The sequence below is a fragment of the Haemorhous mexicanus genome, chromosome 5, assembly GCF_027477595.1.
Source record: "Haemorhous mexicanus isolate bHaeMex1 chromosome 5, bHaeMex1.pri, whole genome shotgun sequence".
In the NCBI taxonomy this organism is placed as follows: Eukaryota; Metazoa; Chordata; class Aves; order Passeriformes; family Fringillidae; genus Haemorhous; species Haemorhous mexicanus.
Genome location: NC_082345.1, coordinates 62,291,360 through 62,304,578, shown reverse-complemented (window position 1 = coordinate 62,304,578; position 13,219 = coordinate 62,291,360). Strand labels below are relative to the sequence as shown.

Below are 13,219 nucleotides of genomic sequence, written 5' to 3'. Positions count from 1 at the left end.
AAGGAAATAGAAAATTGTACATCAAAATGCTAACTAACTATAAATATAAGGAAAGTCGAGGGGGGTCTCTTCTTGAGAAGTGTTAAACATAATTTTTTTAGAGAGCTTTTTAGGATCTGATTTAATTTTGTTTAAAATTATCTCAAGACTATGTAATGTATTGAAAAAATGAAGGAAGAAGGAGGAATTTTGCCAGCAATTCTAGAATTTTCATACTTGAGTTACAGATTTCTGTTATTCTTTCATTAATTCTTAATTGATTCCCCATTCTTCCGTCTCAAGGAAATATTTGATTTTCCTGTAGGCATGGGAGAGATATAAGAATTTAGCATCCTTTTAGCACCGCAGTAGGGGCATGGTTAATCATATTAACACTCCTGCTTGGTTTGCTGAGAATACCTGCAGCCTAAATTAGTAATGCCCAATGTGGCACACTTTGATGTAGAGCTTATGCTTGTTTGGAGCAGAACCAAAGAGTAGTAGCAAGCAAATGTTCTGTGACAGTATTCACATGTGGTCTTCTTCCTGGCTGCTTCTTCCCTCCCTCTTAATACTCCCATGGAACTTGGGCAGTTTCTGTGTATTGACACAAGGACAGTACCCCACTCTACACTGAGCACAGGGAAACAGATGTCTTACATCTGGGGCTGGCACCTCCTCCTGCATAGAGCATTCTCATTCTGTTAAAGGCATTGCCTCCAGTGCAGTTTGTAATTTTGGAAGCATCTGTCCTTTCCACTGCTGCTGCCAAGCAGACCTCTGTAGGATGGACTTTCTCTTCTCTGCATCACTGGTAAAAGGTCATACCCTGCTCTGTCTCCCTTTGACATGTCCATATGTTCCTGGCTCTGTGGGGCAATTACCACTACTTACTGCCGAAATTAAGAAGTTCAAGCTACCTCTTAGAAGAGTCACCACAGAGCCCCAGAAACACATGCATGGTGCATTTCTTGCTGCACTCCCTCCCAGCTGAATGCAGCCCAGCTGAGGACTGCTATCCCTGGCACCTCCTGAGCCAGCTCTGCTCCCCCACCATCAAGGAGCTGTTGGCCGGTAGAGGGAGATTTGTGAGCACAGGCAGGGAAAGCTTTTGCAACAGCTGGAATGGGAGCTGGAGCTCACACGCAGGAGAAAAATAACAACTTGACAAGCAGAGATCAAAATGCAAAGCTTTTTAATTTGGTGATCTTGGTGGTGGGTTTTGGAGGTCATATTTCCACTAAAATTTTATGGCAAACATATCCAGGCCACTATTAAGACAGAAGAAAATACCTCCAGGGGGTATTCAGCCATGAAGAGAGGGCAGGAAGAGATTTCTGTGTTGTTACTCTCTTACAGGAAAATTTGCACATAATTCAGTAATTGCAAAAGGGTGGGATTATGAATACAAAGAAATTTATCTGGTTCAGACAGAGTTAAATTGAAACCAACTCAGAAGCTGCTTTGAATTGCTTTGGAGAGAAATGGGTATTTTTGTTTGCTTGCTGATCTCTGAACTGGAGCTGAAGCTAGAATACACTGTTGAACTGGAACCAGAGGAAAAAAAAATTTCCAATTACCAAAAAAATTCAATTAAACTCTGACTTTCCCCCACATAGGCATACCCAGTCTGGACTGCATTTGCTAGTCTTGGCTACAGTGCAGGGTTGTGTTGCAGCCTCTGTTTCTGCATTTCCCTTTAGCTTCCTCTCTGTCACATGCCATGCTGGCACGAGCAGGATAAGACCCTGTTTCTGCACATTATTGCTGTGACATGCCAGTGTGCCTTGACAAGGCTCTGCTCAGTTTAGGGACAGACCCCATGGCCCTGACAACCAGAGCTTTCCACCAGCAATCCCAGTGCTGTACCTCACTGTACACTGGTATTTCTCAGCTTTCTGTGTATATGCTCACTTAAGCTTAAATTGGATTTACTGCAGGAGGGCCAGCTCTATTCCTCTGTCACAGCCCTGGCAATTCTTGCATCCCTGGACTGCAGCAAAACGAAAGCTTTTCTTCAGCTCCTTGTATTTGTGAAGCTGGAGAGAAGCTGGGGAAAATGTGAACTGGGATCAGGACAGGAATATTTCCTCTCCTTGGGAAAAGCCTTATGCAGTGAGTCCCCACTCATTATGTGATACATCCATTTTAAAAGAGGAGGAATTTTGATGCCAGGCTCTTTATGAGCTCTGGCTGGTTTCAGCTGGGAATGAACAGGAACCATTGCTCCTTGTCAAATAAATTTCTGCTCACAACCTATGTAGATCTGCAGTTGTTTTTTAAACACAGTTTAAAATTTAATTTTGAATATTTTTAATATGCTTTGATAAAAATCTAATAGCTTCTTCTAACCTTTTCCTTATTTTCTTAAGGAATGATCGAAATTGTGAAAGATGCTACAACAATTGCCAAAATTCAACAGAGTACAGTTGGGAACACTGGTGCATTTAAGGATGAAATACTAAACCAGTGGCTCAAGGAAAGGTGCATGATTGAAGAGAAGGTAAGTTCTTTGAAATTTTAGGAAGGATTTTTAATTGCACCCTACTAATTTAGGAGCATTGAGCCCATATGTTTGTGTTTGTTACTTGTGAGATTTTGAAAAATCCATTCATTTTCCCTGCACTCATCTGCGGGTGAGTGTGAATGAGCCTTTAGCATCCAGCTGGCAGCCAAGCTCCTGAGAGACAAGATGCTTCTGAAATCACTCCTTTATCAATGGAAGTTAGAAGTGATACATGAGGAGCAGCTTGAGATGACATCTAAGAGCATTGAAAGGCAATGTGGTTTTAGAGGATTCAGGTGCAGGCTTGTGTAGTCTCAATTCCTTTGCTTGTGTACATCCACTGACCCTACTGCAGCTTTTGCCACATTTTTTTCCTCAGAATGTGTGAGCTGCTCTATGCTGCTTTTCTGTGCTGAGGGATAGAGCCAGCACAGAGGGTGCAGTCCAGGGCTGTCATCCTGATCTCTGCTGTGCAGTGGTGTATTTTAAAGACAGCTTGCCTAACTGTTGATAAATACATTTCAACAAAAAGGTACATAACTTTGAGAATGGTTGCATTTAGTGCCTAGCATTGAAGCATTTAACATCTCTAAGATTTATTTTTAGTTTCAGGCAGCTGTGGAAAGATTTGTTTATTCTTGTGCTGGATACTGTGTGGCAACCTTTGTACTTGGAATAGGAGACAGGCACAATGACAACATCATGATTACAGAAACAGGTGGGTTGTGGTTTTGAGAATTTCATAGATGTGCAGACTGTCTATACTTCACTAGATTTATGTTTCATTTTAATAAATAGTGCATTTAACAATGAATGAAGAGACACAAACCAGTTCTGTCAATGGTGCTTACAAGGTCAAGTAACATTGAAATGTATTTTCACCCCTGCTGGCCTTCACACAGTCTGGAGATATCTATCATTAATAATGCCATTATTTTCCAAGGAGCAGTTTGATACAAACGAAGTCGTTAGAAATGTAAACCAATTTTTTTTACTGTCTACTTCTAAGGTCTAAACACCAAAAAACTTTATAAAGCAGGCAGCTGTTCATCCATCTGATGTGTGGCTGTGATTCTCAGTGTTCAGTGGCACTGACTTCTGTCAGAATTCAGATGTTGCTGGACTGTTTTCACTTCTGAGGAATGAAATTGCTTTGTGTACTGTTGTAAAAAATTTTAGGAAATAAGTGTACATGGAGTGCATTTGTTTACCTACTAAAATCTGTGGGATGGTTATATCCTGAAGAAACTCACAGGTTTTTTTGTACTATAAACTTTGGGAGTTACTTCTGTAGCTGCACATTGTTTAATCCTTAATTTTACTTACCTATGGAAAGAACCCCTGAACAATCAGTACATATGGAGGAGTTTTATTTAGTCTAAGGAATTCACTTTTAGTTTCATGATCCTCTCGCTTCATAATTGGTCTCTGGTAGGAGATGGAAAATAGTTAGAAGGCTGAATATTTATTATTGATTATATTAAAGTTTTATCAGTTGAAGGCTGGAGAGAAGTACCACCCTGAAGGCAGAAATTATCTAATTGAAGACTACAGTAAAAAAGTTCAGCAGAAGCCCTTGGGGGAAAAAATTACTAAGAAATGCTTTAATTTCAACATTGTATATGATATAATGTGGTGTTGTTCCCACTGGCAGAACATGAGGCACAGGTCAATAGACAGAAACTGACAAAGAGTTGTTCTCTTGTGGCCAGGAGCAGATTTGCCTCAGAGTTTTTAACGGGATCTCTCCTGAGCCTCAGGAGCCAGAAGGATCCCAGTCTGAGAGGTCTGCAGAGACTCAGATTTGGTAGGCTGGGAGAACTTGAAAGCTGCCTTAAAATCTGGAATGTTTAAGGATATTCCACCTACAGATCACTATTAAGTATCATCTTATATAATTCAAGTTTTAGGTTTTTTTATAAATATGCCACTACTACAAATCTGTGGTTTTAAGTAACCGTGCTCTTGTATCCATTTCCTGAGTGCCAGTGAAAGTAATAAAGTAATGTGGAGAGTAGCAGCACACTCCAGTCCTGTAGGTGTAGTGACCCTTAAAAGGAGGGTTTTTCATTACTCTTGTGGGAACTGATGCCCTGCTACTCTCTCAAAGCTATCCAAAGGGTGACAATGCAGACTTTGAACACACAGAGTGGTTTAGTGATCACTAATGAAGGTCTGTGAGGAGAAAGCATGTTCTAGTCAATGACATTTGCCAAGGAGATGGGTAGTGCCGGAATCTCATGGGTATTTGAAACATAACCCCCAAGCCTTTTCTGTGTAGTGATGCTCTGATTGTTACGGGTATGAGGCGCAAGCTTTCCTTGGTTGATTTTTGAAAAGCTGTTAGTGTATGTTTAGATAGTACAGCAGTTCTGCCAGACTTAACAACTGCCAAAGATAAACAAAAAGTAATTTTGCAAAGAGAACAGAATTATGTATTTCCAAAAAAAGAAAGAAAATAGTCTTTTCTGCTGAACTTAAGAGTGATCATATATAGCGAAAAAAAGGGGTTGGAACTCCTGTGAATACACCTAAGTGTTCTTAGCAGTTTATTGTATTTGTCTGAACGTGTCTTCTTCTTCTCTTTATGAAGGTAACCTTTTCCATATTGATTTTGGCCATATTCTTGGGAATTATAAAAGCTTCCTTGGAATTAATAAGGAGAGAGTTCCTTTTGTGCTGACTCCAGATTTTCTGTATGTCATGGGAACTTCCGGAAAGAAAACAAGTCTCCATTTCCACAAATTTCAGGTAAAAGAATGGGAATCTAGCTGCAAATCTATTAAGCAATTTTTTTTACCCTCTAAAATGAACATTAGTGCCTTGATTTTCAAAGATCTAGGCTCCTGGGTATTATGTTAATAAAATGTACTGAATCATAATACAATTCCGGGATCTTTTAGGCCCAACTAAGAGAAAAAATGATCTGTACAATTATGGGAACTAGAATTCAAACATTCACAAAGGCACATTGAAAAGCTCATTAGCAGCAGACCAGATATGCAGTTCTTTCTTTGTTTCTTGTCCTGATTGAAAATACTTTGCAGAGGGCTTCAGTGTTTGTGCAATTAGAAGAAACTCAAGGCTCTAAGCAGAGCCTCTGTGGAGTATGAGCAGGTGTGAGGCATTCATCAGCAGGCATGGCCAGTGTTATTCCCTCCTGATTCTGCCCTCGAGTTCTGGGGCTTGGACTGCTGCATCTGAGTAAAAGTCTGTAGTGACCCTAAGCTATCTCAGATGGTGGTTTGTGAAGGTGATGGATAGATTTAACTGTGAAAGAAATGGCATTAAAAATCTGTTCTACTGCTTCTATTTGAAATTTAGTGCTTTCAAACATGTTGTGATTATTTGAGCTAGTGTAGAACCTGTCCAAAGGGGGAGTTTAGTATGCAGTTCCTATGTTTAATGAAATGAATGGGAGCATGGTTGGTCAAAAGTACATGTATGTCTGAGGTCTTAATAGACTTTGAATAAAGTGTCTGATTTAGAAAGCAGGTTCCTTATAATATTAAAAGAAAAATTCTTCTGTAGAGTGAGTCAAAGCCAAAGCCTGAATTTCATGTTCTGGATTCCTTGTGGGTGATGTAGTCCCAGTATAGAGTCTGGTTTTCCAAGAACCCAATTAAGGTTCTTCCTGGTGAATGGTGACTATGTCCCTTTGAACACATATGCAGTTACTTCAGAATTTTGTCTCCATATGTGGTTGCATCTCAGTGCTTTTACTCACTCATCCAAAAATGAGTGTTCCCCATCTTTGGGCTGGACACATCCTGCAGGCTTCCCTGCCAGGGATGGGGATCCATTTGGATCTTCTTGCAATTCCCACTTTATGGTATTCTTATGCTAGGACAAATCACATTGTCCACCAGAGACAATCAAAAGGGAGAGGCCATGTGTGGAGAGGACCCATGCGAAGAAGAACCAAAGATCTTTGTTTGAAGTCACTGCCCAAACTTCTGAAAATAGTTAAAGAACCAGCTGCAATCTTTGAATCTTCATTTTTGCCAGGACTGCCTTTATCACAGTGGAAGTGTTTTGAAGGGGACTTGTAGATCAAAAGATGTTAGGGTGGGGTTTGCCATGGTTTGAAATTACTGTGGGAAGGGAACTACATGGGAAGGGAATGCTGAGCCCGTGCTCCCAGGGAAGCCTGTGAGCAGTGCTGTGTAAAATAATGATCTTGTTGCTGCAGCTGTAAATCACGTGCAGGTATGGGACTGAAACACCAGTCTGGGGTATGTAATTTCAAAGACCTCTGTTCTGGAAGCAGAAAAGAGTTAGAAGCATGAAAGTGTGCTATAAGTGTGGAGAATTGAAAGTTGTCCTCAGTGAGGTAAAGTTGTTTTCATAAATATGGATCATCCAGCTCTTTAGAGAGAATCTGACCTTTACTTCAGCAGCCCAAATACCAAAATCAATTGGAAACAAGTTTGGTCATAGCCTCTCTTCAATACATCATGCCTCCATCATGGAGTCCTGGGTTTGACTGAATAAACTTTTTGTTACTCTGGTACTAATTTCTAAGTAGTGCTGCCATCCCACTAATGCACAGTTTAGGAACAGTTATAGCATCAATGTCATTTCCACTATTGTCCTTAGCCAGATAAAAGGTGATTAATGTGCTTTTACTGTTGTGAGTTGTGATGGTGATATGAGACCTGGGCATTTTGAGTGACATGAGTTAAGCACAGACAGCAATAAATTGACCAAAAAATGACAGTTCATGTATAGTTCCACTGCAATAGCTACTGTTTATATACCACTATTGCAGTAGTGCATTAAAAGTCTTTTCTGTCTCAAAGAACAGTAAAAAATATAATACTTCTATACAAGTGAAAGAGGAACACAGAGCAAGATTTGCATCATATATTTAGCTATAAAAAATGTATGTGTTTTAATTACATGGCCAGAGTTTAAAAAACCCTCAAAACTGTAGTTTCACTTTTCAGTTGACTTGTTTCATCATATTTCCTAATACTGAGGGATTCATTCAGTCTGCCTGCTGACTCATTCATGTATTAATGGAAAAGTCTCGGCATTTATCCTTCATTAATTTTTAAGAACATCTCTCATTATTTTGTACTTCACTACATTAAAACAGTTTGTACTTCAGATGACTCCTTTGTTTTTTACAGTCTTTAGTGTTTTTATTAACTTAATAATCTCCTTTTATAAAATTTTATTTCTTTGTTATTCACTGGACATAGTCCATGCAGATGTGTTAGCCAGAGCTCATACTGCAGATAATGGAGAATGTTAAAATGAAAAATAACTTTGACCAAAGTTCACTGCAGAAGAGTGGATTTATTTAATTACAAAATCTCATGTATTTCATTGTCAAACAAAGGTGACAGAAAGTAGGAGGGTACCCAATTTGTCACTGAGAAATACTTATTTGCTGACAGGGAAGGGATGGCCTGTGTAACAGAACTTGGACACTTTATATTATAAAAATGCCTGGATTTTAGGATAATAATAATTAGGACAGTTTCAGGGTTTCAAAATGATTATTCTTTTTTTTCCTATTGGGCAGTGGGATTTTGGTTTCTCCTCAGCTCCTCTCATTTTGCCTATGGCTTTAGATGAGTTAGCAGCTTTCTTCTCAATCCCACAGTAAACATGTCGGTGCCCTTGACACATACCTGTCGTCTGGGCTATTTTTGGTTCTCACCGCCACTTTCAGAAGTGCAAAAATCCCTTTTCTTGGAAGATATTAATGCAAAACCACATCCAGTTCCTGTCTGAATAAATAACTGTAACAGGCAGATGCAGATTTTTTAAAATATTTTGAATTCTTGGAAGGAATGCCTTCAAGATGCAGTGATACCAGGTTTTTTGTTGACTGCATAATTGTTTTTCTGTCTCAGACACCCAAAGCAGTGAGATGCATCATCCATACAGAGATGTAAAACCTTCTTTGATAAAACTATAAAGACCTTTCATCTCTTTCAAGGGTAACAAAACACAGACTAACTCTTGTGACAAGATTTCTCTGTTTGAAGTTGAGAAAACATAAATAAAATTTCTTTTAAAAATTTTTTCTCCTGCTATAATGAAGAGATCCTGTGATAAGGTGATAGTGTTTTCTGTTGTAAACTGTGCTTTGACCATTGCATTTAATCTTTTGCTGTGCTGGAACTAAACTGACACTGGTGTTCATAAGTATAATCTTATTTCAGAACAGAATTTATTTGGGAATAGAGTAAAAGATTTAAGTTCCCAGGTAATACTAAAAAAAGAAATTGTACAAACAGATCTTCAATGTATCATCTTCCTTCCTTAGTATTTTTCTAACCTGTCTAGTTGGTTGTCCTGGTGTTGCTGATGTAAACAATGATAGATGTTAAGATTATTTGTGCATTTCTTCCTGTTTCAGAGAAGAAAAAAAACCCCATGTATCTTGTAAAAAATGCCCTGTGTTCTAGAGGGCTGTTGGGATTTGTTGGAAGTTTACATTAAAATACTTGGATTTCCCAAATATTATTCAAAAGCTTAATATACAGCTGTTGAAAGGTTAAATTGAATATTTAATTGGGTAAAAATTAGCATTGCTTCAGCTGTGGTTTAAATAATAACAACCTTCTTGGAAATATTTTTCATATTTTTACATTACTGCATTGCAGACCTAATTTCTAGTTGATTGATGATTGATGTCTTTGTTGCACTGTTCTTATTTCTGCTAGTAAATGAGTTATAAATTTAATATAAGAAGAATAATTTCAGGTTGTGTATTAGTCGCTTAGCAGGAAATAATTGTTTTTAAAGCATTGCATGTTCTTCCAAGCTGCAGAAATGTCGTTCTTCTAAGAGTTCTGTTGTTAAGCACAGATTATTTATACATGGAAATGAGAAGGCTATAAAAAACGCCTATGGAATCCAGAATGACAGAGCATAGTGATAGAAATCCTCCAGCAAGGCAGAGTGCCCGAAGACTAGAGCTGTCAGCCAGCAAAATTCCTTAGAACACCAAGGCTGAAAATCTTCCCTGTTAAATAATCCGTCACCACTGCAGAGTTAATAGGCATCTAGAGAAAATGAAGAGCAATCCCCTGGAGGTGCTGCTTTGTTCAGTATCACTTGCCAGCCACAGTCTTTAAATGGGAACATCCCAACAGGAGAGGAAGACAGTGAATTATTCTTGTCTCTTTTAACAGCCACAGAAAGAGGTTATATGGTAGAGAAATTCTTTTGAAATTCTGGTGAGGCTAAGGTTTTATGCTTTTGTAATTAATGTAGTATTAAGAGCTGTTTGTGGTACAGTCTTGTTGTCCCAAGCTGTGGTGAATGAAATTACACTGAGCAGCAGGTGCAGAAGTTTGTGTCAAGTTTTAACTCAGTTGAATGGCTCTGTTGGGTCTCCTGTCACTGACACTAGAGTGATTGAATGGTGTTGGTTAATGAGAGTCCTGTGAAATTCCTACACCATCCCTCTCAATTCATCTCCTCAATTAACAAAAAACTGTTCTCTCTTGCAGGATGTATGTGTGAAGGCTTATTTAGCTCTCCGACACCACACAAACCTGCTGATCATCCTGTTCTCCATGATGCTGATGACTGGGATGCCCCAATTAACCAGCAAAGAAGATATTGAATATATCAGGGATGCACTGACAGTAGGGAAAAGTGAAGAAGATGCCAAAAAGCATTTTCTTGATCAGATAGAGGTTTGCAGAGATAAGGGCTGGACGGTGCAGTTTAACTGGTTTTTACATCTTGTGCTTGGAATCAAACAAGGAGTAGAAAAGCATTCTGCTTAATATTTTATGTAAATTAGCTATGGGTGTGAATAGGAGGTTAGTGAACCTACATGTTATTTCTGAATTCGAATAAATGAGCAGTCAAAATTGCCTTTACTCTTCTGGCAGTTTAAATGGATCTTGTAAAAGGCAAGGACTTTACTCTGCCCCTCCAGAAGATCTTCCTGCAGATGAGATTTTTTTTTTTCCATTTCTAATGACACTTCAAGTTGCTGGATTCTTTTAGTTCATTTGCTGTTTTGGCTTGGATTTTTTTTCTTTCTTTAGCAATAATTTCAGATAAATATAAGGAGGAGGTTGAGTAAGATGATAAATGACAAACCCCCTATGACCTTAATTGTTCATGAGGGTCAAGTCCTTCAAAACCAGAAGAATTTACATAAAATCTATGGTTATAGTGAAATCTCTGTAGACAATCCATTTGTGTCTCAGGATGGTTTAGACATGAGTGTTCTTCATCTACATCCTTCTCTTTTGTCCCTTCCTCAACATTTTGTCCTTTCTGGATTTTTAATATGTTGTCAGTAGAAAAGAGCTTTGGCTCTGCCATTGCAGGAAATTGCCTTAGTGTTACTGTAACCTCCTGACACAGACAACCAATCTTGACTGCCAGGAGAACTTCTTAGTTACTGGGAAGTTCCTCAGACTTGAACATTAAGTTCTGAAGGTTTACTTGACAGATTTTTTTTACTGTACTTTTTAGTGGGTAACATCCATATAATATTACAGATCATATTCTTAGTGTAAAGTTATTAAAATTCCACCTGTGTAGGAAAAGCTTTGTAGAAAAAGCAATGGTACTTCCTTATCCCTCAGAGAAAACTCCTTATCTAAGAGTAATTGACACGTTACCAAATATCTGAGAAATCCAAAGTTATTTATTCCTTGGTGATATATTTTCAGGATATACCTAGAAGGAATTAAATGTAATCTTTGAAGTTGTGTATATTTTGCTATTTATTTTTAAGTTCCTGAAGAAGCAATACTACTGAAAAGCTATTTATGAAAGAAAAAAACCCCCTTGACTTTAATTTCAATATTTAAACTTAAAAGAGGAAAAAATGGGCAGTGTTAAGTAGAATTGTAACTCTCTACTGTAGATTGCCTGCAAATCAAGTCTGCCTATGGTAGGAAAGGAAAAAGACATATAGCCTGAATTAGTCTTTGACTTGAATTATTATGGTATACTTCCTGCTAATTGATTTTTACCAAAGAGAGAAGATGGCTGATAATATTGCTTTTTTGCACTTGTGCCCATGTAATTTCTTCCTTCATTGTAGTGTTACATGGGCTTTACATTACCTATAAATGATTAACTGAATTTTAAAATTCTGTTATCATTTGCTTTGATCATTTCACAGAACTGTTGATTTTAACTACTGCTACTACTGAGTGCATTCTTGAAGGATTTTTAAAAAATGTACTGTAATCGGTGTCTCAGTTATGAGATGTAGCCAATCTATTCTTGAAATGTAGATGTTTAATTGTTTATTGTGCACAAGTATTTTTGATGTAAATGGTAGACTCCAGTTAAGGAAATCTCTAAGGCTAAAATGTAGACTATTTTGTTATTCTGTTACATTATTATTATTCTGGGCAAGATAGGCTTTAGATCATACTAAAATATAAACTAAATGGTGAATATTGTCTGTAAAATGATATTTTTAGATTTGTATTTTATAGATCTGAAATAAAAATTGATATGTTCTATTAATTTGATTATTATTCATGAATAAGCAGCTTAGCCCAAAATACATGTAAATATTTTTGTCCAGTTACTTAAAGAATACCTGATCTCAGTAAGAAATTATATTCAAAGTCCCACTCAGAGGAATTGTTTTAGTTCCATATTAATAACTCTGCATGATGTGAGATATATTGAAATTTAATAGTCTATAGTATTAGAATTGCAATTATTATAATTGTAAAATGTGAATAGAATATTGCCACTTTCGAAGAGCACTTTATTCATTCCTGGTTTGTTCTATGAAGAAAAATCTGAAGATTTTAGTAAGTTTCTAGTTTTAAAAAATAAGTAGATCTAGTGCTAAATTTAACTCTAGCATGGGGAAATAAATGCTAATCACGTCTACACTCTTAAAGCAGCCTCTATTTGCAGGAAAAGGTCTATGATCTGTACGCAGAAGAAAGCAGTTTAGTCCTGCACTGAACTTACACTGATGATTTTTATCAGCAGTTTACAATGTGCTGTATTCAATTGTGTTTATTGCAGACACCTGAAACACCTCAGTGCTGAGCAAATTCCCAGACTCTTCATTGCTTTCCTTGCCCATGAAGCCTATGCTTGGGCTGCCTGGGCTCTGCTAGGCTGCCTGGTGTCTTCTGGGCCAGCCTGACTCTTGGGAGACAAAAGTGGCTGCCAAATCTCCTCTTTACCCATGAAGCAAGCTGTGGGCACCAGGATCTCCTAACAAATGGCTGCACGATCAACCGGCTGCATTCTGTGTCCCTCTGGAAACCTCCACCCACCACTGACCTGCTCTGTGGCGAGCCCTGACACAAGGAGAAACAACACAGAGATGTGGTTTGAGGCAGTCCAGCCTCAGAGGGGAGAGGAGCTGCTTTTCAGGTGAGGAGGTACACACAGGGACACATCTGCACGTCCCAGACAGAGCACAGCTATCCTGTTCTGCAGTGGCATTCCCTAGGCCTGGAGAGCTGGAGCTTTAGCACAGATGCCACTGCTGGAGCAGGAGGCTGAACCACAATTTCCTGAGTCTCCCAAACTCACTGACCCTGCAGAATAACTGTTTTTAAGGGTTATAAACCAGGAAATGTAAATTAGTCATTAACCAGTAACCACTTTTTTCAGAAGCTCTAACATAGCATGCAGAAAAAGAAAATTACTAAATTTTCTAGTAGGTCTCAATTATCATCACTGTCTCCTGTTAGCCTTAAGATTATTTTTTGAAGATTATTTTAAGGACTACTTTTGTCTTTGAGATCTGTAGTATTT

At 38.2% G+C, this 13,219-nt stretch overlaps 1 protein-coding gene across 4 annotated transcripts in view; it reads left to right on the top strand.

The window, feature by feature from the left end:
* Nucleotides 1-11,956, top strand: part of PIK3CG (phosphatidylinositol-4,5-bisphosphate 3-kinase catalytic subunit gamma) — a 33,218-nt gene extending 21,262 nt beyond the window's left edge. For all 4 annotated transcript variants that reach the window (XM_059847356.1, XM_059847358.1, XM_059847355.1 and 1 more), the window contains 4 exons: nucleotides 2,352-2,482; nucleotides 3,092-3,203; nucleotides 5,079-5,236; nucleotides 9,961-11,956. In XM_059847356.1, coding sequence (XP_059703339.1) covers nucleotides 2,352-2,482; nucleotides 3,092-3,203; nucleotides 5,079-5,236; nucleotides 9,961-10,242 — 683 coding nt within the window. In that variant the 3' untranslated portion in view covers nucleotides 10,243-11,956. The remainder of the gene's footprint in view (nucleotides 1-2,351; nucleotides 2,483-3,091; nucleotides 3,204-5,078; nucleotides 5,237-9,960) is intronic.
* The last annotated feature ends 1,263 nt before the right edge of the window (nucleotides 11,957-13,219 follow it).